This window comes from Salvelinus fontinalis, chromosome 8 (assembly GCF_029448725.1).
Source record: "Salvelinus fontinalis isolate EN_2023a chromosome 8, ASM2944872v1, whole genome shotgun sequence".
Taxonomy (NCBI): Eukaryota; Metazoa; Chordata; class Actinopteri; order Salmoniformes; family Salmonidae; genus Salvelinus; species Salvelinus fontinalis.
In genome coordinates this window covers 36,926,849-36,954,040 of record NC_074672.1, presented here as the reverse complement: position 1 = coordinate 36,954,040, position 27,192 = coordinate 36,926,849, and the positions used below count along the sequence as shown (strand labels likewise).

Sequence of the window (27,192 nt, the reverse complement as noted above, 5' to 3'; positions counted from 1 at the left end):
AACCACCCAGTTTATAAAATGGCGTTATGGATCTGGACTCCCAGGACTCCAACTACCGGACAGGTGTGATTATTGCAACGACAATACCCAGCTATGGAGTAATGTTTAGATTAGGGAAAATGGTGATAGTGCACTCCCTCATCTAAAAGCCAAGGCGTCCGATACATTTACATTTCTATATACAACTACGTCGTGTTTTCCATAAGGATATGCAGAATGGCATGAAAGTAAAGCCTATTCCCACGGGCACTTCTATCACACAGGACCTCTGCTAATAGCAGAGTCCTTCCTAGCTGCTTGAGTGAAGATGGCGCAGGCACTGTCAGAGGAGGAGTTCCATCGGATGCAGGTAGCTAGGTTGACAGCTGTCCATTTTTAATGCCCGTTGTTTCAAATTTGTTGTCACCTTCAGAGTATTTTATGAAAATTGGATTTTCTGTCAACCTGTCCAGAGCTAAATTACAGAACGGTAAAGCATGCGTGGTAACTTCCCTTACTAGCTAGGCCAACATTGCAACCCAGGGATGTGGCTAGCTATGTTGATAGTGTCAGCAGTCATTGCTATTCCAAAAGCAACAGGCAGTTGGTCATATCGTTTTAGTATTCTATACAAACATGCGAATGTGGTAATCCCAATAGTTTGCTTTATGTTCAAATAACCAACGTTAGCTGGTTTGCGAGTTAACCGTTAACTAGCTTAAATGGCTAGGCTAGCTAGTTAGCTTGAAATGACATACTCTGGTCTTCATTAATCTTCTTGACAATATCTTATTAATGGCAAAGTTATCTTCCTGTTAGCTATTGATTTCAAACATCCGTGTCTGATAGTTGTGTGCTGTTTTTGTTACAACTTTTATAAATACATTCGGTGAAAACTATAACGTTAACTAGCTAGTTAATCTCGCGTAGCTGATAGCTTTCCAAGACTTATTATGGGTCACGGGTTTGGTCATTCAACGTTAGCCTAATGCCTGCTCGCAGGTTTTAGGGACTGGACGCCATTCACTGTTTATTTTAATGGGTGTGTTCAGTTTTCCAAACCAGATAGTGCCCATAGCTAGCTAGCCTAGATAATGCATTGCTTGTTCATCTGAAGTCACCTGAATCAGATTATGTGTACAGTCAGATGTTTTAATGTTTAATTAAATTGACCCTTTATACAGGCTTAAACCAACTCCGTGACCTTGTGATTAGTGTCCCTTACCAAAGACTCAAAACATGGGACCTGATGCCTCTCTGCTTGGCACTCAAAATTAAGAAGATGGACTGGGGGTAAGGCCCTGCTACAGACTAGCGTCCTGTCCAGGGGGTATACTTGTACATTAGGCTGCCTCACCCTACAGAAACAAGATATGGGGCAGAAGCCTATGTGCCGTTCTAGCTCTGACAAGGCTAACTGGTCAAAGGCTTTTACGTGTTTTGGTAATGTCATCCCCTCCTTCTATAACCTTTTTGTTGTTTTCCAGGCTCAGCTTTTAGAGCTGAGGACACAGAACTACCAACTTTCTGATGACCTGCGGAAGAACACAACTGGTAAGGAGCAGCAGCTCGTAATATAAATATGTTATGGAGCTCAGTTGGTGCCCTTGAACTGGGATCAATATTTACTGCTAAAATGAAAAGAACATTGCAATGCAACTCCAGGATGGACTTCAGATTTAGTCTCCCTCTTAATGCAAGTGTGTGATGTGTGTAGTAACCCATGTGATGCACTTTATCTAACTTCAAAATGGGTTAGTTATGTCTCAGTGATTGAAAAGAAAATACTAGGCTCTGGGGATATTCAATATTTTAGTGTTGATTTTAATTCCAGAGCTGAATTCTGTTCGTCTGAAGACTGTGACCTTGGAGAAGGATTACATCAAAGCACAGAAGGTATAGCAAGCTTTTTCTACATTTTGATTAAAACCGTGATAATATGGCTGTGGAGTTCAATGCACTGAAACTCAAGGCATCATGTTTGAGACAGAATAAAATGTACCTTTGTTTGTGATTCTATTCTGATTAGCTTTTTGTTTTATCTTCAGGCTCTGAATAAAAGCAAGAAAGCTCAGGTGGGTTACTTGCATCCTATAAACATATTTCAAAGCTGTCTAAAATGATCATGACCAGATAGTATGAACATGAGCTTGCTATACATGTTATATGCCATAATAGCTATTACTCCTGTTTACATGTGTATATATTATCATATACTTTTTTATTGTATTTTTTTTTTTGCACTGGCTCGAGGTGCACTCACTAGACTCTAGCCACACAATCACACATACTACATTGACACTCCGACACCCACACATACTTTCTCACTTTTAACATATGCTTCTGCTACTCTGTTTATTATACAGTTGAAGTTGGAATTTTACATACACTTATGTTGGAGTCATTAAAACTAGTTTTTCAACCACTCCACAAATTTCTTGTTAACAAACTACAATTTTGGCAAGTCGGTTAGGACATCTACTTTGCATGACACAAGTAATTTTTCCAACAATTGTTTACAGACAGATTATTTAACTTATATTTCACTGTATCACAATTCCAGTGGGTCAGAAGTTTACTGTGCCTTTAAACAGCTTGGACAATTCTAGAAAATGATGTCATGGCTTTAGAAACTTCTGATTGACTAAAATTATGTCAATTAGCCTATTGGAGGTGTACCTGTGGATGTATTTCAAGGCCTACCTTCAAACTCAGTGCCTCTTTGCTTGACATCATGGGAAAATCAAATGAAATCAGCCAAGACCTCAGGAAAAAAAATTGTACCCTCCACAAGTCTGGTTCATCCCTGGGAGCAATTTCCAAACACGTGAAGGTACCACGTCCATATGTACAAACAATAGTACGCAAGTATAAACACCATGGGACCACGCAGCCATCATACCGCTCAGGAAGGAGATGCATTCTGTCTCCTAGAGATGAACGGTCTTTGGTGCGAAAAGTGCAAATCAATCCCAGAACAACAGCAAAGGACCTTGTGAAGATGCTGGAGGAAACAGGTACAAAAGTCTCTACATCCACATTAAAATGAGTCCTCTAATGACATAACCTGAAAGGCCGCTCAGCAAGGAAGAAGCCACTGCGGCAAAACCGCCATAAAAAGCCAGACTACGGTTTGCAACTGCACATGGGGACAAAGATTGTACTTTTTGGAGAAATGTCCTCTGGTCTGATGTAACAAAAATATAACTTTTTGGCCATAATGACCATCGTTATGTTTGGAGGAAAAAGGGGACACTTGCAAGCCGAAGAACACGATCCCAACCGTGAAGCACAAGAGTGGCAGCATGTTGTGGGGGTGCTTTGCTGCAGGAGGGACAGGTGCCCTTCACAAAATAGAAGGTATCATGACGGAGGAAAATTATGTGGATATATTGAAGCAACATCTCGACATCTGTCAGGAAGTTAAAGCTTGGTCGCAAATGGGTCTTCTAAATGGACAATGACCCCAAGCATACTTCCAAGTTGTGGCAAAATGGCTTAAGGACAACAAAGTCAAGCTATTGGAGTGGCCATCACAAAGCCCTGACCTCAATCCTATAGAACATTTGTGGGCAGAACTGAAAAAGCGTGTGCGAGCAAGGAGGCCTACAAACCTGACTCGGTTACACCAGCTCTGTCAGGAGGAATGGGCTAAAATTCACCCAACTTATTGTGGGAATCTTGTGGAAGGCTACCCAAAACATATGACCCAAGTTAAACAATTTAAAGGCAATGCTACCAAATAGTAATTGAGTGTATGTGAACTTCTGACCCACAGGGAATGTGATGATATAAATAAAAGCTGAAATAAATCATTCTCTCTACTATTATTCTGACATTTCACATTCTTAAAACAAAGTGGTGATCCTAACTGACCTAAAACAGGGGATTTTTACTAAATGTCAGGAATTGTGAAAAACTGAGTTTAAATGTATTTTGCTAAGGTGTATGTAAACTTCTGACTTCAACTGTATGTCCTGATTGCCTAGTTACTTTTACCCTTACCTACATGTACATACTGTGTTACCTCAATTACCTCGTACCCCGGCACATTTAATTCGTACTGGTACTCCTTGTATATAACTTCGTTATTGTTATTTCATTGTGTTACTATTTTTCTTACTTTTTAACTCTGCATTGTTGGGAGTGGGCTCGTAAGTAAACATTTCATGGTAAAATCTACATCTGTATTCGGCGCATGTAACCAATAGAATGTGTTTTTGATTTTGAAAATTATTTATATTTCTCCTACCAGTCACTTTCAGCATTGTTTACATGTATGTCCACCTATCACGCCTACACTGACAATGTTACACGCTCACCACCATGCACAAACCCACCCAACACTTAAGTCTTCTGCATGCTTCGGTTTGGCTGACGCTTAGCCGTTGGCCATCCGGACGTGTGTGCTCACGTCTCCTTTAAAGACCTTCACTTCAAAAACGAGGAAAAGTGGATCGAATCCCCGAGCTGACAAAGTAAATCTGTTGTTCTGCTCCTGAACAAGGCAGTTAACCCGCTGTTCCCCAGTAGGCCGTCATTGTAAATAAGAATTTGTTCTTAACTGACTTGCCTACTTAAATAAAAGTTACATTTTAAAGTTAGTTTTTTGTCGAGGTGGTCTTAGTCGCGCAATGTGACATCTAACTAAGATGTTGTTTGGTGAAAAAAAGAATGAGTATGAAAACCATTAATCTCTCGTTGAATGATAACAAACACTTCATTGAAGAATCCCGACTTTTGACCAATCACCGATGAAGGGGCATAGACTTCGGCTACTGACTTCGGTTTGGCTCGAGAAATAATTACGTGTGCACGAACAGCTGGGAAAAAACCTTGCCGAAGACCAAAAACATCACAAAATGTCATAATATATGCGTTAACTTTTTGAGATGGGAAACATGCGGACGTCTTTATGCTGCTGCCATACTGTTTACTATTATTATAATTATTTATCCTACTACCAGTCACTTTCTGCTAATTCCTGCCCACATGCACATACTGTATCTTCCTCAAAAAAATCCTGTAATACCTGCACATTTTAAAGTTGGTACTGGCACTAACCCTATATATATATATATATATATATATATATCTCTTGCTCTCTTTTGTTTAATTTCTTTAGTTCTATTCGTTTTTTTATATTGAATACTGCGCTGTTGGGTAGGGCTTGCAAGTTAAGCATATCACTCTACTTGTGCATGTGACAAGTAAAACTTAATGGATAGAGAGACTACCTCAATGAAGTCAAAGAGATTATTCCCAAGTACAGGTAGAGAACATAGGACACACTCCTTTTGTCTGTTAACTTAATTTCTTACATTTACTCATTAGGTTCTTCCACATTTTCAGTGACTGTAGCATAGGTATATGACGTATATGGGCCTGATTTTATAATTCATGTTATATTAATGCAGTCAACAGCCCCCTCTGTTGTTTAAATATGCATATTTAACCTTTCCCCAGAGTATTTTAGATAATTTGGAAATGTATCAAAGTATGATATCGAAGTAGAGCAATGTCCTCCAACTTATTTTTCACCATTCTTTCTAATCAGCAAAGTATATTGAGTACTCTCACAAAAAACACGACAACAATCTAGAAATGTGGGGATGATAAAGTCGTCCTCCTGTGTGAGTGCCTACTTTCTGTTTACATGGATTGGTTGATTGTCTGGTGTGTGCGCTCAGGAGGTGGATGCCTTACTCAGCGAGAACGAGATGCTGCAAGGCAAGCTGCACAGCCAAGAGGACGACTTCAGACTGCAAAACAGCACCCTGATGCAGGAGCTGTCCAAGGTACTGGATGTCCCCTGCTCCCGCACATGCCAATGGTTCAGAAGAGGGGAATGTCCTAGTAAATTAAGATGTGATTTAGGCCTATCCTATGTCTAGCTTGTATAACATAAAGGCCCCACCTTCCTGATCACATTTCATGATTATATTACAGAAATATTTTACATTTATTGCATTCCCCTGTTTAGTTATGTACTCAGATAGAGGAGCTACAGCATGAAATCAAAGAGCTAAAGGATTGCAAGGGGCTGCAGGCTGAATCCTCCGGTCCCATCTCCATCTCTGTGGATGGAGAGTTATTGCGTCTCCAGGCAGAGAACGCTGCCCTTCAGAAAAAGATGACGGGTTTGCTTATGTTGGTTATCGTTGTAGAAAATCAACATTTTCAAAGGCATTTCTTAGATGAGATGTATCTGGTAATGGCAACACATCATCAGTAAAAAAAATAAAAAAAAACCTCTACTAACCCTATTTACAACACTGTGTTTTCCCCTCAGCCCTTCAGGAGCGCCATGCGAGTGAGATAAAGAGCCCGAGGGGAGCGGAGGTCAGTGAAACCAAAACCTCAGAGACAGACGGCCCGGCTGACACCAACGGTGTCCGGTTGCACTCTGACGTCAGTGAGAGCAGGGAGGACTCTGCAGCCAGAACCAATGACAGACTGGAACAGGTGACATCATAAACACATTTTTCAAAGGAACTGCCATTTTGAAAATAACCTCAGATTTACTTCCACTGTTGTATCAGGCATACATAAATGTACACACCGGTTAGTGTTGTTCATTATTGAGCTGGTTGCTCTATTCAACATACAAAAGGCTCTGTTTATTTTGTCCATTATGATGTACCTGTATGTTTCCACATCATATTAATCCGTTACAGTATGGAACGCAAACTGGCGTATTTCAACACATGAATCAGCCCCTATTTAGATCAAGCCTTTGCATTATACATGGAGTTTGGTTTTATGTTTATTTGTTATTTAATTACAAGATTATTTGACAAACGACCCCATATTTAGATTACGGTTTTGAATTATGGATACAGTATGGCATTGTGTTGAGTTGTCCTTAAATTAATTTCCTTTTGTTTTTTTTCAGGCGGAGGCAAAGTGTGCCAAACTGGAACAGCGAGTGACTGAGCTAAGCGGTGAGTTGAGTCTTTCTTATGGAGAATATATCTTCAGAAATAGTCTGTAAAGCCTAGTAGAGCAATAATAAAGTTGAATCTTTCCCCCTTGGTTGTTGTGATACTTTACAAGAGTGATTGACTTAATTAATTGACATCTTTGTTAACAATGTTGACTCCCAGCACTAGAGGTCGACCGATTATGATTTTTCAATACGGATACCGATTATTGGAGGACCAAAAAAAGCCGATACCGATAAAATAAAAAGATATATATATTTGTAATAATGACAATTACAACAATACTGAATGAACAATGAACACTTTTATTTTAACTTAATATAATACATAAATGAAATCAATTTAGTGTCAAATAAATAATGAAACATGTTCGATTTGGTTTAAAGAATGCAAAAACACAGTGTTGGAGAAGAAAGTAAAAGTGCAATATGTGCCATGTTAAAAAGCTAACGTTTAAGTTCCTTGCTCAGAACATGAGAACATATGAAAGCTGGTGGTTCCTTTTAACATGAGTCTTCAATATTCCCAGGTAAGAAGTTTTAGGTTGTAGTTATAGAAAGAAATAGTCCTATAATACCATTTGTATTTCATATACCTTTGACTATTGGATGTTCTAATAGGTACTTTAGTATTGCCAGGCTAATCTCGGGAGTTGATAGTCTTGAAGTCATAAACAACGCTGTGCTTGAAGCATTGCGAAAAGCTGCTGGCAAATGGAGTAAAGTGCTGTTTGAGTGAATGCTTACGAGCCTGCTGCTGCCTACCACCACTGCCAGACTGCTCTATCAAATATCAAATCATAGACTTAATTATAATATAATAAACACACAGAAATACGAGCCTTAGGTCATTAATATGGTCAAATCCGGAAACTATCATTTCGAAACAAAACGTTTTTTCTTTCAGTGAAATACGGAACCGTTCCGTCTTTTTTCGAACGGGTGGCATCCATAAGTCTAAATATTGCTGTTACATTGCACAACCTTCAATGTTATGTCATAATTATATAAAATTCTGGCAAATGAATTACGGTCTTTGTTAGGAAGAAATGGTCTTCACGCAGTTCTCAACGAGCCAGGTGGCCCAAACTGCTGCATATACCCAGACTCTGCTTACACTGAACGCAAGAGAAGTGACACAATTTCAGGCACCACATTGATTATATGCAACGCAGGACAAGCTAGTTAAACTAGTAATATCATCAACCATGTGTAGTTAACTAGTGATTATGTGAAGATTGTTTATAATAAGATAAGTTTATAGTTAACTAGTGATTATGTGAAGATTGTTTATAATAAGATAAGTTTAATGCTCCTCGTGGATTGCAATGTAATCGGCCATAATCGGCGTCCAAACATGCCAATTACCAATTGTTATGAAAACTTGAAATCAGCCCTAATTATTCTGATTAATCGGTCGACCTCTACCCAGCACCAAATGTTGCTTAAATAATTTAACTGCTGGTTTCCTTCCAATCTGATAGGACATAGTCCAGTTCACTGTTCCCCAATGCAGGCTCTGTGGGGCATGTGTCCAGCAGGCATCTAGCTTTTGTTTACAGCATGTCAGAGCCCAGTCAGGAGTGTGTGACTGGGTTCCCACTAGATGGGCAAGTGGCAAAGTCTAAACTGGATAAATTGTAAAAATGTTTGAAAACAAAATTCACTTTTTTATCTTAATTTAGGGTTAGGCACAATGTTAGAAGTGTGTTTAGGGTTAGGCACAATGTTAGCAGTGTGGTTAGGGTTAGGCATAAAGTTAGCAGTGTGGTTAAGGTTAGGCATAAAGTTAGCAGTGTGGTTAAGGTTAGGTATAAAGTTAGCAGTGTGGTTAGGGTTAGGCACAAGGTTAGCAGTGTGGTTAGGCACAAGGTTAGCTGTGTGGTTAGGGTTAGGCATAAAGTTAGCAGTGTGGTTAGGCACAAGGTTAGCAGTGTGGTTAGGCACAAGGTTAGCAGTGTGGTTAGGCACAAGGTTAGCAGTGTGGTTAGGGTTAGGCATAAAGTTAGCAGTGTGGTTAGGGTTAGGCATAAAGTTAGCAGTGTGGTTAGGGTTAGGCATAAAGTTAGCAGTGTGGTTAGGGTTAGGCATAAAGTTAGCAGTGTGGTTAGGCACAAGGTTAGCAGTGTGGTTAGGCACAAGGTTAGCAGTGTGGTTAGGCACAAGGTTAGCAGTGTGGTTAGGCACAAGGTTAGCAGTGTGGTTAGGCACAAGGTTAGCAGTGTGGTTAGGCACAAGGTTAGCAGTGTGGTTAGGCACAAGGTTAGCAGTGTGGTTAGGGTTAGGCATAAAGTTAGCAGTGTGGTTAGGGTTAGGCATAAAGTTAGCAGTGTGGTTAGGCACAAGGTTAGCAGTGTGGTTAGGCACAAGGTTAGCAGTGTGGTTAGGCACAAGGTTAGCAGTGTGGTTAGGCACAAGGTTAGCAGTGTGGTTAGGCACAAGGTTAGCAGTGTGGTTAGGCACAAGGTTAGCAGTGTGGTTAGGCACAAGGTTAGCAGTGTGGTTAGGGTTAGGCATAAAGTTAGCAGTGTGGTTAGGGTTAGGCATAAAGTTAGCAGTGTGGTTAGGGTTAGGCATAAAGTTAGCAGTGTGGTTAGGGTTAGGCATAAAGTTAGCAGTGTGGTTAGGGTTAGGCATAAAGTTAGCAGTGTGGTTAGGGTTAGGCATAAAGTTAGCAGTGTGGTTAAGGTTAGGCATAAAGTTAGCAGTGTGGTTAGGGTTAGGCATAAAGTTAGCAGTGTGGTTAGGGTTAGGCACAAGGTTAGCAGTGTTGTTAACCTTTTACAAGAAACTCAGAAGTGACCCCACTGCCCAATTTCAGAACACGATCTTTACTGTCCTAGATGGTTATTTAAGTTCTGGTCAGATAACCAAAAAAGAACACAACTTTTTGGCTTTTCAACACACTAAAATTGCCATTTTTTATACTTTGCCGAAATTACACAAGAATATTACAAAACCTCCAGGGCGCCCTATTGTAGCGGTCATTGATGCAGTTATTTATTTCTTAGACCACTCGCAGAACAGCGCCCCTCTTTTGTAAAGGACACCAGCAGTATGATCTCTATTATTGAATCTCTTGATATTCTCCCTGATAATACTTTGTTAGTTACTTTTGATGTTGAGTCGTTATTCACAAATTTTCCACACGATGGCGGTATTGATGCTATGGAACATTTTCTTCTGCAATGTGACCCTAATGAACTACCTTCCAGTGAATGCATTATAACATTGGCTGAAATTGTACTCACACACAACTACTTCATGTTTCTAAATGATTTCTTTATTCAGACGATGGGTACTGCTATGGGATCCCCCATGGCTCCTAACTATGCTAATTTGTATATGGGTTACATGGAGAAACAGTCTATTTTCAATCCTCTCAAAAATGTTTTCTTGCCTAAAATCATTATTTGGAAACGGTATATTGATGATATTTTTGTTCTGTGGAGGGGTGATGCAAAACAGCTCCAGGTGTTCCATGCTTTTCTTAACTCCTGTTCTGAGCATCTGAGATTTACTATGCAATCTGATACACGTCAAATCAGTTTTCTTGATCTTCTGATCTTGTGTAATGTTCTATACACTGATCTTTACAGGAAACCTACTGATCGTAACAGTTTGTTGAGGGCTGATAGTTGTCACCCACTTCCCTTGAAAAACAGTTTGCCCTACAGCCAATTCTGTCGAATCAAAATAATTTGTAAAAAACAATCAGATTTCGACAGAAATATGGCTAACACTCAAAGAAAATTCAAGGAGAGGGGGTACAAATATGGTCAGATTTAATACTGCCATTGAGAAAATTCAAAACAAAACAGAAAGAAGCATTCTTGCGTTCTAACTACCTGCTATTCAAAGTGCTCTGAACAAATTAAGGGAATCGTTCACAAACATTGGCACATTCTAAGATCCGATGATAGTATCTGTAATGTGTTTTCGGATCTTCCCTTGGTCGTATTCTCGCGGGGCAGAAACCTCAGAGATCAACTGGTAAGCTCTGATTTACCACCCCAAGATATCCCTGCACAGCGTCTATTTGCACCCCTACTGGATGGAGACTACAAATGTAATGGCTCTTATAAATGTAGATCCTTCAAACACCCCCAAACAGGGAAACAGATCCCAATCAAAGGTGTTATCACGTGCTCCACTAAGGCAAGTTATTTATCTTATAACTTGTCCTTGTGGTAAAAATTATGTGGGTAAAACAAAGCGCGAATTAAAAGTACGTATCGTAGCACCATTAGGTGCAAAAACTGGACTTACCCTGTTGCGGCCCACTTTTTGGAAGAAAACCACTCGATTTCGTCTCTACGTTATATTGGCATCGAACATGTCATCCTCCCTAGGAGAGGGGGTGACCTTGATCATTTATTGTTAAAACGAGAGGCTGCCTGGATCTTTAATTTAAAGACCCTTGCTCCTTCGGTCTCAACGTAGACTTTGATCTGAAGCCATTCTTGTGATTATTGTGATTTTGCTATTGTAAATGTATGTAGGCTTATGTAGCCAAATTGTATCTATGATCGTACACTATCCATTTGTTTTTTGTATGCTATTTTAATATATGAGAATTAACCAATGATATCAGGCCACACCTGGCCATGATTACAGACGCCTGTGTGTGTCTTTTGACACTATATAAATGAGTCATCCTGCAGTGTTTGTCATTATACCCTGATGAAGACAGCTTGTCTGTCGAAACGTTGGACATAAATATTTTTGCATCCGAGCTCGTAGAGTGTGCAGCTCTCCTTTTTGTTTTTTAAGTGTTCTACTCCGCTAGCCAGCACCTCGCCTAAATAGGTGTGCGTTTCTTTCACCTCTAGGTTAGGGTTAGGCATAAGGTTAGCAGTGTGGTTAAGGTTAATATTAGGTTCCAAATCAGTTAAGAAGATGCATTGTAGAAATAGACAGGGGTTATGACTTTGCCACCTGCCCAGAAAGTGATGACCATGTGAGTTGGGGTACTGTGATTTAAGACTGAGCTGGACTACCTGCAGGACCTGCAGTGAGGACCCCCGGGCTAGTTATGAAACAGGATGCTCTTAGGTGGTCAGCACTGTGTCCAAATCCAATAACGCAATGCTTTGGGCCAGAGGTGGAGCTGCAGCTGCACACTGAGGTGGAGGAGAAGCGCCTACTGAAGGAGCAGCTCCATGCACTAGAGGTAATTTATAACCCATTTTACAACCCTAGGTCAGGTGCTAACGACCTATCCACAACCCTAGGTCAGGTGCTAACGACCTATCCACAACCCTAGGTCAGGTGCTAGTAACCCATCCCACAACCCTAGGTCAGGTGCTAGTAACCCATCCCACAACCCTAGGTCAGGTGCTAGTAACCCATCCCACAACCCTAGGTCAGGTGCTAGTAACCCATCCCACAACCCTAGGTCAGGTGCTAGTAACCCATCCCACAACCCTAGGTCAGGTGCTAGTAACCCATCCCACAACCCTAGGTCAGGTGCTAGCAACCCATCCCACAACCCTAGGTTAGGTGCTAATGACCCACCCTACAACCCTAGGTTAGGTGCTAACGACCCAGGGTGATGCTTTACTAATTGGCCATTTCTCCTAGAAACAATTTCAGATTTTTGTGATAATTGCTAAGGAATATTTATACGTTTTGTTATTTGTTTTTTTTCTTCAGTTTTTATGTTACCTGCCCTAGTGCCTCAAAGTGAAGCAGTAAGATATGCAGCTCTGTATCTGAGTATACATTAAAAAAAATATGGTCACTAACTGCCTCCTCCATTTACTAGGCTAATTGAGTGTATGTGGGTTTGTGTAAATACGATACGCTGTGGACAGACTTTCCCTTAGGCACAATTAAGGACAGACAATTTGTTGGCTATTTCTATGTCTCTTCATCTAAGTACTTAGATATTTCATTTCTTTCCTCCAGTCATCCAAACAGGCAGACATCACTCAACTTCAAGAAGAAATAGCAAAGGTAACTAACTATAAGATCAGATGTGTTCTTCATTGTATAGATCAGGCTGTAGTGTATGTTAGCATCTAGGCCCCTACATGTAATGGAAAACTGATTTGGTCCATGTGTTGCTTTCTAGCTCTCTGATAAATTAAAGAAAAAACAAGACAGGTAAGATTCTATTTACCTTGCAAGTGTTATGAAGGCATTTCTTCTGTTCTACACAAAGTAAAACTTAAAGAGCATTAAAAGACAATTTCATGATAGATGGATTGTATTTCCTTGCCAATGTGGATGAAGGTATTTGAGTTTCCTTGGCTCAGCTGTGATGAACTACATCAGAGTATGACAGTAATGATAAGCCCCTGGGTCTTGTCCTGTTATAGTGCTATTTCTCTGGCATCATTGGGCAGCCGTCTCAGGCTCAGTATAGCAATGCGACACTAGGCACCTGCTCCGTGGACAGTCAGCAGTCGGGAGTAATGAGACTGAACCTCAACTTGTTTTGCCAGCAGTCACTATCATCTGCTGTATCTGCAAAGACGTCTGCCCAAATCTCCCCTTACGGGCTCTTTTCACACCGGCAGAGCCCTGGCCGCCCACTCGGGGAGTCTCTCTTATATCTCCTCTACTGGGGGGTTTCATGGTGGAGCAGTTTTCTCACTGCCTTTTTATGATTTGTATTATAGCTTTCTGCGTTCGCAAGGTGAAAAAGAAGCCCTTTATAATGACAGCAGGTAAGGGCATGCATAAAGATTCAATTTGTTTTTCACTTTCACCAAGCTTCTGAAGGTGGAGGTACTTTTTTTTATGTAACAAAAAAAAAAGCCAGATGCCATTTGATTAAAATACATTATTTCTGCACCAGGACCAAAATCGATGAGATTCAACAGAGGAAGGAGGAGGAGCTGAAGTCATTGAAAATCCGCATCCAGAAGTTACAGGGAGATCTGCTGTCAGCCAACCAGGTCACACATCCCCATGTTGCCTGTCCTGTTATGAGATCAATCTCGATATATTGTTTATGATTGGTGTATTGTACCTGAAGTACTCATATTGTTGTATTATGACAATACATACTCCTTATTAACTTCACAACAGTTTTCTGAGTTGTAGTAGGTATGCACTAGACCCATATCCTAAAATGATTGACAGCCTGTGACAGAATCTAGTAGGAATCTGAAGCTGACTCTTGCTGCCTGTGTTTTTTTTAGAGTGTTGGAGAGATGAAGGAGCAGCTACAGAGCCGGCAGAAGGAGCATGACTTAGTTCTACACACACTCAGAGATCAGGTAAAACGGAGCATTAGTTAGTTCTACACCACTCAGAGATCAGGTAATACAATGAGTATCAGTTCTACACCAGTCAGAGATCAGGTAAAACAAGGAGAATTAGTTAGTTCTACACCAGTTAGAGATCAGTTAAAACTCAAACCTATTAACTGTAATTTGCTCTACATCGTTTTTAATGCTGTTAAATAGGATTTGCCCCCTTTCTAATTTTCTCAACTTTTGCATTTTTTTTTAATACTGAATTATCAGATCTTCAACCAAAACCTAATATTAGATAAAAGGAACCTGAGTGAACACATAACACAATTACATAATTATTTCATAAACAAAGTTATGCAACACCCAATGCCCCTGTGTAAAAAGCTTACATGAAAATGGCAAAAAAAAATCGAAACATTTTAGGTAATCGGCAAATCGGTAATTTGCATTTTTGGACACCAATCATGGCCGATTACATTGCACTCCACGAGGAGACTGCGTGGCAGGCTGTGACTACCTGTTATACGAGTGCAGCAAGGAGCCAAGGTAAGGTGCTAGCTAGCATTAAACTTATCTTATAAAAAAAACGATCAATCTTAACATAATCACTAGTTAACTACATATGGTTGATGATATTACTAGTTTATTTAGCTTGTCCTGCGTTGCATATAATCGATGTGGTGCCTGTTAATTTATCATTGAGTCACAGCCTACTTCGCCAAACGGGTGATTTAACAAGCGCATTCGTGAAAAAAGCACTGTCGTTGCACCAATGTACCTAACCATAAACATCAACACCTTTCTTAAAATCAATACACAAGTATATATTTTTAAACCTGCATATTTAGTTAATATTGCATGCTAACATGAATTTCTTTTAACTAGGGAAATTGTGTCACTTATCTTGCGTTCTGTGCAACAGAGTCAGGGTATATGCAGCAGTTTGGGCCACCTGGCTCGTTGCGAACTGTGTGAAGACCATTTCTTCCTAACAAAGATAGCCAACTTTGCCAAACGGGGGATTATTTAACAAAAGCACATAAACATCAATGCCTTTCATAAAATCAATACACAGAAGTATATTTTTTTAAACCTGCATATTAAGTTAAAAGAAATTCATGTTAGCAGGCAATATTAACCAGGTGAAATTGTGTCACTTCTCTTGCGTTCATTGCACGCAGAGTCAGGGTATATGCAGCAGTTTGGGCCGCCTGGCTCATTGCGAACTAATTTTCCTTTTTTCCATAATTATGACATAACATTGAAGGTTGTGCAATGTAACAGCAATATTTAGACTTATGGATGCCACCCGTTAGATAAAAAGACGGAACGGTTCCGTATTTCACTGAAAGAAAAAACATTTTGTTTTCGAAATGATAGTTTCCGGATTTGACCATTATTAATGACCTAAGGCTCGTATTTCTGTGTGTTATTATATTATAATTAAGTCTATGATTTGAGAGAGCAGTCTGACTGAGTGGTGGTAGGCAGCAGCAGGCTCGTAAGCATTCATTCAAACAGCACTTTCCTGCATTTGCCAGCAGCTCTTCGCTGTGCTTTAAGCACAGCGCTGTTTATGACTTCAAGCCTATCAACTCCCGAGATTAGCCTGGCAATACTAAAGTACCTATTAGAACATCCAATAGTCAAAGGTATATGAAATACAAATGGTATTATAGGACTATTTCTTTCTATAACTACAACCTAAAACTTCTTACCTGGGAATATTGAAGACTCATGTTAAAAGGAACCACCAGCTTTCATATGTTCTGAGCACGGAACTTAAACGTTAGCTTTTTAAAATGGCACATATTGCACTTTTATTTTCTTCTCCAACACTGTGTTTTTGCATTCTTTAAACCAAATTGAACATGTTTCATTATTCATTTGAGACTAAATTAAATTTTTGATGTATTATATTAAGTTAAATAAAAGTGTTCATTGTTCATTCAGTATTGTTGTAATTGTCATTATTACAAATATATATATAAAAATCGTCAGATTAATCGGTATCTGCTTTTTTTGGTCCTCCAATAATTGGTATCGGCGTTGAAAAATCATCAGTCGACCTCTTCTTGAAACGACCAGTTCATACATGAAAACCCACAAATGTCGCTGAGTTAAAGCAGTTCTGCATGGAAGAGTGGGCCAAAATTCCTCCACAGCGACGTGCGAGACTGATCAACAAGCGTAAGGGGGCAATTACTTTTTCACACAGGGGAATTGGGTGTTGCATAACTTTGTTAATTAAATAAAAATATATATTTTTGTTATTTGTAAACTCAGGTTCGCTTTATCTAATATTAGATTTTGGTGGAACATCTGACATTCAGTATAAAAAAATGCAAAAATAGTGAAAACCAGAAAGGGGCAAAATACTTTGTTACTGTACTGTAGGTCGTAAGTGGAAGTAGAGTATGATAGCCGTACTGTAGGTAGTATAATGTAGAGCTTTTTCATTTCCTGTAATATGGAAATATTTGTTTCAAAACAATTAAGGCATCTGACATGCAAACCTTATTCACATTTTCTCTCAACTTTAGTTGAACTAAACTCAGCAAAAAAATATCCTTTTTCAGCACCCTGTCTTTCAAAGATAATTTGTAAAAATCTAAATAACTTCACAGATCTTCATTGTAAAGGGTTTAAACACTGTTTCCCATGCTTGTTCAATGAACCATAAACAATTAATGAACATGCACCTGTGGAACGGTCGTTAAGACACTAACAGCTTACAGACGGTAGGCAATTAAGGTAACAGTTATGAAAACTTAGGACACTAAAGAGGCCTTTCTACTGACTGTTTTTCTTTTGGGGTAAAAAACACCAAAAGAAAGATGCCCAGAGTCCCTGCTCATCGCGTGAACGTGCCTTGGGCATGCTGCAAGGAGGCATGAGGACTACAGATGTGGCCATGGCAATAAATTGCTATGTTCGTACTGAGAGACGCCTAAGACAGCGCTACAGGACGCTGTCTTAGGCATCTCAGGACGCTGCTGATCGTCCTCGCAGTGGACGATCAGGACGCTGCTGATCGTCCTCGCAGTGGCAGACCACGTGTAACAACACCTGCACAGGATCGGTACATCCGAACATCACACGTGCGGGACAGGTACAGGATGGCAACAACAACTGCCCGAGTTACACCAGGAACGCACAATCCCTCCATCAGTGCTCAGACTGTCTGCAATAGGCTGAGAGAGGCTGGACTGAGGGCTTGTAGGCCTGTTGTAAGGCAGGTCCTCACCAGACATCACCGGCAACAACGTGGCCTATGGGCACAAATCCACCATCGCTGGACCAGACAGGACTGGCAAAAAGTACTCTTCACTGACGAGTCATGGTTTTGTCTCACCAGGGGTGATGGTCGGATTCGCGTTTATCATCGAAGGAATGAGCGTTACACCGAGGCCTGGGAAGACATCCTCCTCCCTCATGTGGTACCCTTCCTGCAGGCTCATCCTGACGTGACCCTCCAGCATTACAATGCCACCAGCCATACTGCTCGTTCTGTGCGTGATTTCCTGCATGACAGGAATGTCAGTGTTCTGCCATGGCCAGCGAAGAGCCCAGATCTTAATCCTATTGAGCACGTCTGGGACCTATTGGATCGGAGGGTGAAGGCTAGGGCCATTCCCCCCAGAAATGTCCAGGAACTTGTAGGTGCCTTGGTGGACGAGTGGGGTAACATCTCACAGCAAGAACTGGCAAATCTGGTGCAGTCCACGCTGAGGAGATGCACTGCACTACTTAATGCCGCTGGTGGCCACACCAGATACTGACTGTTACTTTTGATTTTGACCCCCCCCCCCTTTTATTCAGGGACACATTATTCCATTACTGTTAATCACATGTTTGTGGAACTTGTTCAGTTTATGTCTCAGTTGTTGAATCTTATGTTCATACAAATATTTACACGTTAAGTTTGCTGAAAATAAATGCAGTTGACAGTGAAGGACGTTTCTCTTTCTGCTGAGTTTATATGTCTTATTTTATAATGGGTATTCCAAAACGGTCAAATGATCTTAGTCGAGACGTTTAATTGACGGTTAATGAAAAGACAGATCGAGGATCACCCTAAATAATTACAGATTAGTCTCAGTGTGAAGAGGTTGTCTGGAATAGAGCAGTGAGGATTCTTAGTGAGCCTGGTGCACTTCATTAGGGACCAGTCTGTTTTTCCACTAAATAAGGCCTAGATCTCTCAATGAATTTCACTGGACCCTGCCTGCCTGGCTGGCAGCACGACTGGCACGTATGTCCTCTGTGATGTCACACGTCTTAATTAACTCAAACGCTGCTTTGAATAGACAACAATAAGATAATGATTTTGGGTCTGCTGTTGTCTTATCTTTTTGGTTTCTCTTTACAATATGCAAATACTTTTTTATTTCAAGCCATTTTGGCAAGTCATGCAGATGTTCTCTTTCTGATCTGGCTTCTGTCACCGTTCTTTCTTTGTTTCTTTACCTCATTAGTCCTTCTTGTTTTTCATTCTGTTGTCCGTGCCTTACTGATCCTCTTCTGGTAATTTCAGCCAACCCTCGTTGAGGATCCATCCTATTAATCTAACCCGTCTTTTCCCCTTCTCTTTCATTCCATATTGTTGTGCTGCCAATCGCCACCTCGTTGTCTTTTTCCTCCGTCTGTCCTCTCTTCCCTCCATGGCTGTCCTGGGTGGCCCCCCCTTGTGTTTACCCCGTGTGTGGTGCTGTGGTGCAGATAGCGTGTCAAAGTGCTGTGAGTCAGGAGCAGGTGGAAGGTATCCTGACTGAGAACGATGCTCTCAGGACTAACCTAGTCGCTCTGGAACAGGTATAGTATTCTGACCCCCACCCTGCCAGGACCCCCACGGAACCTCATCACTATTCACTCTACCACTGTCACCACTCACCAGCCATTACCCATGATGCATCACTATTATGACAAGTTGAGTTGTTGTGATTAAAGTCAGGGAGGTAAAGATGTTTTTCTCATACTGACGGATGGTGATTATTTCAATAGTTCAGACATGAATTGCTGCTACTTACAATAATACTAACGGTTTGTTGTTTTTCCTACAAAGCTTTATCTGAAGACGTTCACCTTCTGCTCATCTGCTTTTCATGTCTCACTTTCTCCATTTCTGACCCATTTGATCCACTTTGTTTCATTAAACAAAGTCTAGAAATACCTTTGTAAAACATAAATAATCAAATGTTGTTCCATTGTGAAGCTCAGTGTGTCTAACTAGTGGGTGGGCGTTGTCATTAGATTCAGACAGTGAAGACTCAGGAGATGAACCTTTTGCGTGACCAAAACATGGCTCTGAATGTTGAGCTGCAGCAGAGACGGACAGAGCAGGAGAGCTTCCTGGCACAGAGAGATGACCTTAACTCTCAGCTACAGGTTTGTGTGACCCTCACATTGTCCTAATGCATGCATACTCCGATAACCACTGAAATAAACCTTACTTTTACAGTGGTTAGTACTTTGATAAAGTGCTTCTAATGTAGGTCAAGGAGGAAAAAGATGGGAGTTGCAAATGTATTTTTATCCTCTCTTTAGCTGTCTTTTTCTCTCTGTAGGAGGTGAACCGTGCCAACAGCAGACTGTTGGAACAGCTGACTGAATTGGACCAATGGAAAGACCGATTACAGCAAGAGCTGGAGGAGGCTAAAAAGGTGGGCTATCTGTGACACACACACACACACACACACACACAGTGAACAGAGATGCGTGCTTGAGGGGTACACACATGGCACTGTAGTAATTGGCATTTCTGTATGCCAGTGAAGGTGGGAGTGCTGATTTGAAATCTCTCAAGCTCCACTCCTTCTGCCCACGGGGTCATAGGCCATAAATGGACAGCACAGCTTCAATTAGCATATGTGCCAGTCTTGGACTTATCACAGAGTTATCTTTGAGTCAAATTTATATGAATTCAGGATTATGAGTCAAAGACTCATGGTTTGTTTAAGAAAGAGTTAATCAGTGCTGGATGAGTGTGAATGTTATTGTTCATCTATCATCACAATAAATGTCAGATATCCCCTTGTCTCCCTCCCCCTGCAGACAGCTGACAAGCGGAAGGCCATGCTGGATGAACTGGCCATGGAGATAATCACAGAGAAGTCCCGGCACAAGGAGGAGCTGAGCGACGTGCGTCTGCAGCATGAGAAGGAGGTCCTGGGGGTGCGGGCGCGCTACGAGAAGGAGCTGAGGGGTCTCCACGAGGACAAGAACCGCACAGAGGAGGGGATCCGCTCACAGCTCCGAGACGAGAAGGTGAAGGGGGGGACACATTTAGATTCAGGGCCACAGAGCCAACGAAAAGGGAGAGAACATGAGCAGGTGCTCTGCTTGTGTATTAATGTGACCTTTGACCTCTAGGCTCGCAATAAGGAGCTGGAGGGTCTGCAGCAGTGTGTGGAGGAGCTACAAGCCCAGGTCCAGTCCATGGAGGACACTAAGGGCTGGTTCGAACGCAGACTCAAAGATGCTGAGGTACACGACCAACTTCACTTTCACATTGATTTATTCACTAGAATATTCCAGTACTTACTGGAATATGTAGTGTAGTTATGCTGTGTTGTACACTTTAAAGCTTGTACATGAACACACAAAAATGCTGTTGGAGATGAGGTTAATGAGTGATCAATACTGGCAGTTTGAGGCGCTCTTCACTGCCCGGAGTAATGCCTGTCACGGTAACTCTGACCACGTGGCGTTACGGGAACACTGACCTAGTGGCGTCACTGTAACACTGACCACGGGACATCACGTCACGGGAACACTGATCACGGCACGTCATGTCAAGGGAACACTGACCACGGGGCGTCACGTCACGGGAACACTGACCACGGGGCGTCACGTCACGGGAACACTGACCACGGGGCGTCACGTCACGGGAACACTGACCACGGGGCGTCACGTCACGGGAGCACTGACCACGGGGCGTCACGTCACGGGAACACTGACCACGGGGCGTCACGTCACGGGAACACTGACCACGGGGCGTCACGTCACGGGAACACTGACCACGGGGCGTCACGTCACGGGAACACTGACCACGGGGCGTCACGGGAACACTGACCACGGGACGTCACGGGAACACTGACCACGGGGCGTCACGTCACGGGAACACTGACCACGGCGCGTCACGTCACGGGAACACTGACCACGGGGCGTCACGTCACGGGAACACTGACCACGGGGCGTCACGTCACGGGAACACTGACCACGGGGCGTCACGTCACGGGAACACTGACCACGGGGCGTCACGTCACGGGAACACTGACCACGGGACGTCACGTCACGGGAACACTGACCACGGGGGGTCACGGGAACACTGACCACGGGGGGTCACGGGAACACTGACCACGGGGCGTCACGTCACGGGAACACTGACCACGGGGCGTCACGTCACGGGAACACTGACCACGGGGCGTCACGTCACGGGAACACTGACCACAAGATGTCAGTAGTGCTTCTTACTTATTTCTGCTCAGATTTGTTTGTTTTCTAGCATTTACTGTGATTAATGACTTTACATATGTGTCGTAGTTTAGCCTTTTTAAAGAATTCTAAAAATACATGTGTGCTGATGATTAGGTGATGTGTTGTTCCTCTCTGTGTTTAGGAGAGCATGGAGAAGAGCTGTCTGGAGCACCAGGAGAGCACGGAGAAGCTGCAGGAAGAATACTCTCTCCAACTGAAGGTTGTTTGCCTTGTTTTCCTCTTCTCAGACACGGCAGGGTGTTGTACACAGCAACACACTCAGACACTTTCCTCCGGGCCTAGGGGAATACTGACTGGGAGTGTGTGTAGGCTTTGTTCACTGCAGTTGGCCCTAGTGTTGCACGGTATACCGAAACTTTGTTACTCTATATGAGAGGAGAGAAAAAAAACGGTTTGTTACTAGAATTGTTGTTACGCTCGGTACTTCTGTTAAATGTCTCACGTGATTGAGAGTATCAAGTCTGTGGTGAGGATGCATTGCCACAGCACTTTTCAATCAACCTTTGATTTAGTTTAATAAATAGATTGACGCAAAGTGTTAGAGGGGCAAAGTGAGTTTTTTTTTAGGCTGATTTGCTTCAGGAGTTTTGAACTCGAGCACAATTTCTCTGTTCTTCACATTGGAGTGCTGCTGCAGGCTCTTGACCAATCAGGTTCATGGAACAATGCATTAATCTTAAGGTGCGTGCTCTCCACTTTCCTCAGGTCTTTATTTAGCGATTGTGATCACACCACTCCAGACGGACACAAGCAAAAACTCTTCCATAAATGTAGCAGCCTAAACACTAGTGATCTAACGTGCTGTATTGCAAAGAAACAAACAGCAACAGCAGCTGCATGGTCTAACCTACAATTCACTCTGTCCCTCTGGCCAGGGTAAACGCAGCGGTAACGTTATGTATTCATAGCCCATTTGTTTTTGAGAAAATGTGAATGGGATCAAATTAGTTTTATCTTCAAACTGACTACCGTAATTTCCGGACTATAAGCCGCTACTTTTTTTCCCACGCTATGAACCTTGCGCTTTATACAATGACGCGGCTAATTTATGGATTTTTCCCGCTTTCACAAATTCATGCCGCCAAAAACCTGAGCACCGTCACATAATGTGAAGTAAATCGAGCGCGCTCAAACTTTCCATCATTCTGATTACGGTAGTCATTTTGTCACCCTCATCATGGCAAAGACACGGAGAAATGCATATGATGCAGCTTTCAATTTGAAGGCGATCGATCTGGCTGTTTGAAAAGTAAATAGAGCTGCTGCACGGGAGCTTGGCCTTAATGAGTCGATTAAAAGACGTTGGAAACAGCAGCGTGAGAAACTGACTTAGTGCAAAAAGACAACAAAAGCTTTCAGAGGAAAGAAAAGCAGATGGCCCGAACTAGAAAATGAGGCTTGGGTGACAAGTGGGGAGAAATCCTTCACTAAAACGGGCCGCATGCGAAGAGCGATTTATGGTCAAGTCTGCCAGTGGGTCCTGACAGCGTGGAGCTGCTGCGTATTGAAGAGGGCAGTATAAGCTCAGCGGGGAATTTGCCTCCGGATGATACGAGATGACAGTGGTTTCAGTGCACAGGAGGAAGATAGTGACCAAGGACTTTCTTGGTAGGCTACTGTTTACTGCTATTTAAAAAAATAAAAATAAAAAATGTTACAAGCCTGTTTCGTTAAAGCCTATTTATTTTTGTTACAAGACGTGTTTCGTTAAAGCCTATTTATTTTTGTTACAAGCCGTGTTTCGTTTAAAGGCTGTGTAAAGTTCATTTGTTTCAATGTACCGGTAGGCACCTGCGGCTTATAGACACGTGCGGCTTATTTATGTACAAAATACTTTTTTTTTTTTAATTCAGTGGGTGCGGCTTATTTTCAGGTGCGCTTAATAGTCCAGCAATTACGGTAGACTGCCTAGACTTTTTCAATCCAAAATGATTAACTGGGATGAATCAATCAACATAATAGCTGATATAGACTGTGAGTACATGTTTAATTAGGCCTACAGTTGCATAGGGCAGGACTGCACGATGCAAACCAGCATAACGCAAGCTCAGCCCTGTGAAACATGCAGTTTTAGAATGCCATTTCTACCCATTTTGTTGAAAGTTTTTTAAAGCTAATTTCCTGGAATCCTACACGTTTTGCTATCATATGCTATCTGGGGCCCCGCTGAAGGCCGGAGCATGTCCCCGTTTGGTAATCCGGTCCTGATCCCTCGTCTCCCTTCCTATTTTCTCTAGATTCCATAGCCACAAAGACACATTCTACAGCCACGTTCGGGCTCGCGAATGATGTCAGTACTTTAAGACTTTTATAAAAGAGATGGCTTCTTCCATGGAGATGTTATTGATCGGTACAATAGAATATTTTGTCCTAGCAGTTGCCATTAAAATAACTCCTAAATGGGAGGGATTGTTTGCCATCTGTAGCCCCATGAAATCAGATTTTACAAGCTCAATAACTCAAAGCATGCACATACTCCTATTGAATAATTTGCATTCACCTGTATTTTAAATAGACCTAGGCTATATTGTTATTTACCCAGTTTATCAATAGAGATTTACAGTACCATTCAAATAAATGATTACCATTTATGTTTTGTAGTTAGATTGGTAAAAACAAAGTCATATTGATTGTATGATTTATTAATTAATGCATACATGGCTGTAAAAAATAAACCGGACGTACAATTTTTCAAATGTAATAACATTGAATCCTAAAGATGCCCAACGATTGAACATAGTTTCTTTCTGTATCAAGTGCCATTCTATGACTTTGGTTATACACCTTTTCTTTGTTGTGGCATGGAGTATCATAATGAGTATCGTGATACTCAACCTGCTATCAGTATCGAAGTGAAAATTCTGGTATCGTGACAACACTAGTTGACCCAGGGACATACTATACTCACTGTAAGTGTACGTGGACTTCGTTCAGGTAGATAAAGCTATGACTCCTTACATTGCTATTCTCGTCTGCTGAGTACCTGATGTTTATTGAACTTATTTAGCAATTAAAAGTGTTACTTATAGAGTGTGTTTCTCTTCTATGTCTAACTCTAATTGGGCAGGTAGGTTTGGTGATATGCTTGTTTGAAATTGAACCCCTACTTTTTCAATTAAAATCCTGTTAGTATCATGAAGTTAATTCTGAATGGAACTGTTGTGTTAATCTTGTCATCACTGTAGATATTCCATTAGCATGGTGTGACTAGTAACCTTATGTTGAAACGGATTCAAATTGTGTGATTCTCAGATCGGATCTGTGAAAGTAACTGAAACTGAATACGTATTCTTTGTGTTTCTCATTCAGGGAAAGGCATCTGAAATAGATGGTGTGAACCTGCAGTTGACAGAAGTAGAGAAGGAAAGGGATGTGCACATTGAAACCATTGGAAAACTGAAACAGGTAAACTAACCCTTTTTGTAGTTAGTAGAAACTACCATTATAGTTATTTTTCTATCAAATTTTCAGAGGAAAGTACAGTTTGAAATGTTCCGTACATGTACACACAAACTCAGCAAAAAAAGAAACCTCCCTTTTTCAGGACCCTGTCTTTCAAAGATAATTTGTAAAAATCCAACTAACTTCACAGATCTTCATTGTAAAGGGTCTAAACAATTATTGAACATGCACCTGTGGAATGGTCGTTAAGACACTAACAGCTTACAGACGGTAGGCAATTAAGGTCACAGTTATGAAAACTTAGGACACTAAAGAGGCCTTTCTACTGACTCTGAAAAAAGAATGATGCCCAGGGTCCCTGCTCATCTGCGTGAATGTGCCATAGGCATGCTGCAAGGAGGCAATAAATTGATATGTCAGTACTGTGCGACGCCTAAGACAGCGCTACAGGGAGACAGGACGGACAGCTGATTTGTCCTCGCAGTGGCAGACCACGTGTAACAACAGCTGCACAGGATCGGTACATCCGAACATCACACCTGCGGGACAGGTGCAGGATGGCAACAACAACTGCCCGAGTTACACCAGGAACGCACAATCCCTCCATCAGTGCTCAGACTGTCTGCAATAGGCTGAGAGAGGCTGGACTGAGAGCTTGTAGGCCTGTTGTAAGGCAGGTCCTCACCAGACATCACCAGCAACAACGTCACCTACGGACACAAACCCACCGTCACTGAACCAGACAGGACTGGCAAAAGGTGCTCTTCACTGACGAGTCGTGGTTTTGTCACGCCAGGGGTGATGGTCGGTTTCGCGTTTATCGTCGACGGAATGAGCGTTACACCGAGGCCTGTACTCTGGAGCGGGATCGATTTGGAGGTGGAGGGTCCATCGTGGTCTGGGGCGGTGTGTCACAGCATCATCGGACTAAGCTTGTTGTCATTGCAGGCCATCTCAACGCTGTGCGTTACAGGGAAGACATCCTCCTCCCTCATGTGGTACCCTTCCTGCAGGCTCATCCTGACGTGACCCTCCAGCATTACAATGCCACCAGCCATACTGCTCGTTCTGTGCGTGATTTCCTGCATGACAGGAATGTCAGTGGCCAGCGAAGAGCCCGGATCTCAATCCCATTGAGCACGTCTGGGACGTGTTGGATTGGAGGGTGAGGGCTAGGGCCATTTCCCCCCAGAAATGTCTGGGAACTTTCAGGTGCCTTGGTGGATGAGTGGGCTAACATCTCACAGCAAGAACTGGCAAATCTGAGGAGATGCGCTGCAGTACTTAATGCAGCCGGTGGCCGCACCAGATACTAACTGTTCATTTTGATTTTGACCCCCCTTTGTTCAGGGACACATTATTCAATTTCTAAATCACGTGTCTGTGGAACTTGTCTGTTGTTGAATCTTGTTATGTTCATACAAATATTTACCCATGTTTGCTGAAAATAAACGCAGTTGACAGTGAGAGGACATTTCTTTTTTTGCTGAGTTTAAAAGCTGTATAATAAGGCTGTGTGGTCATGTAATGGTTCTCATTAGAGCCTCTCCCTGTCTTTGTGGTGTACAGGAGATTAAAGACACGGTAGATGGCCAGCGGATCCTGGAGAAGAAAGGTAGTTCAGCAGTAAGTGGAACACTCTCCTCGCTGCCTCTCTCTCTCTCTCTCCTCGCTGCCTCTCTCTCTCTCTCCTCGCTGCCTCTCTCTCTCTCTCCTCGCTGCCTCTCTCTCTCTCTCCTCGCTGCCTCTCTCTCTCTCCTCGCTGCCTCTCTCTCTCTCTCCTCGCTGCCTCTCTCTCTCTCTCCTCGCTGCCTCTCTCTCTCTCTCCTCGCTGCCTCTCTCTCTCTCCTCGCTGCCTCTCTCTCTCTCTCCTCGCTGCCTCTCTCTCTCTCTCCTCGCTGCCTCTCTCTCTCTCTCCTCGCTGCCTCTCTCTCCTCTCTCTCTCTCCTCGCTGCCTCTCTCTCCTCTCTCTCTCTCCTCGCTGCCTCTCTCTCCTCTCTCTCTCCTCGCTGCCTCTCTCTCCTCTCTCTCTCTCTCCTCGCTGCCTCTCTCTCTCTCTCTCCTCGCTGCCTCTCTCTCTCTCTCTCCTCGCTGCCTCTCTCTCTCTCTCTCCTCGCTGCCTCTCTCTCTCTCTCCTCGCTGCCTCTCTCTCTCTCTCCT

The 27,192-nt window shown here is 42.3% G+C and overlaps 1 protein-coding gene across 4 annotated transcripts; it reads left to right on the top strand.

Moving 5' to 3' along the window:
• Positions 1-65: 65 nt before the first annotated feature.
• LOC129861189 (GRIP1-associated protein 1-like) lies at positions 66-26,658 on the top strand (the record flags this gene model as incomplete). 4 transcript variants are annotated; one of them, XM_055932381.1, is given in 22 exon segments in its annotated part: positions 66-349; positions 1,467-1,533; positions 1,814-1,875; positions 2,028-2,054; positions 5,670-5,777; positions 5,963-6,119; positions 6,272-6,444; positions 6,875-6,923; positions 11,929-12,095; positions 12,833-12,880; positions 12,999-13,030; positions 13,549-13,596; positions 13,728-13,827; positions 14,074-14,151; positions 18,853-18,945; positions 19,384-19,518; positions 19,698-19,793; positions 20,185-20,397; positions 20,503-20,616; positions 21,752-21,829; positions 24,940-25,035; positions 26,602-26,658. In XM_055932381.1, coding segments are annotated over 22 exon segments (2,040 nt in total), but the record flags the coding sequence as incomplete, so codon positions are not given.
• Positions 26,659-27,192: the final 534 nt, after the last annotated feature.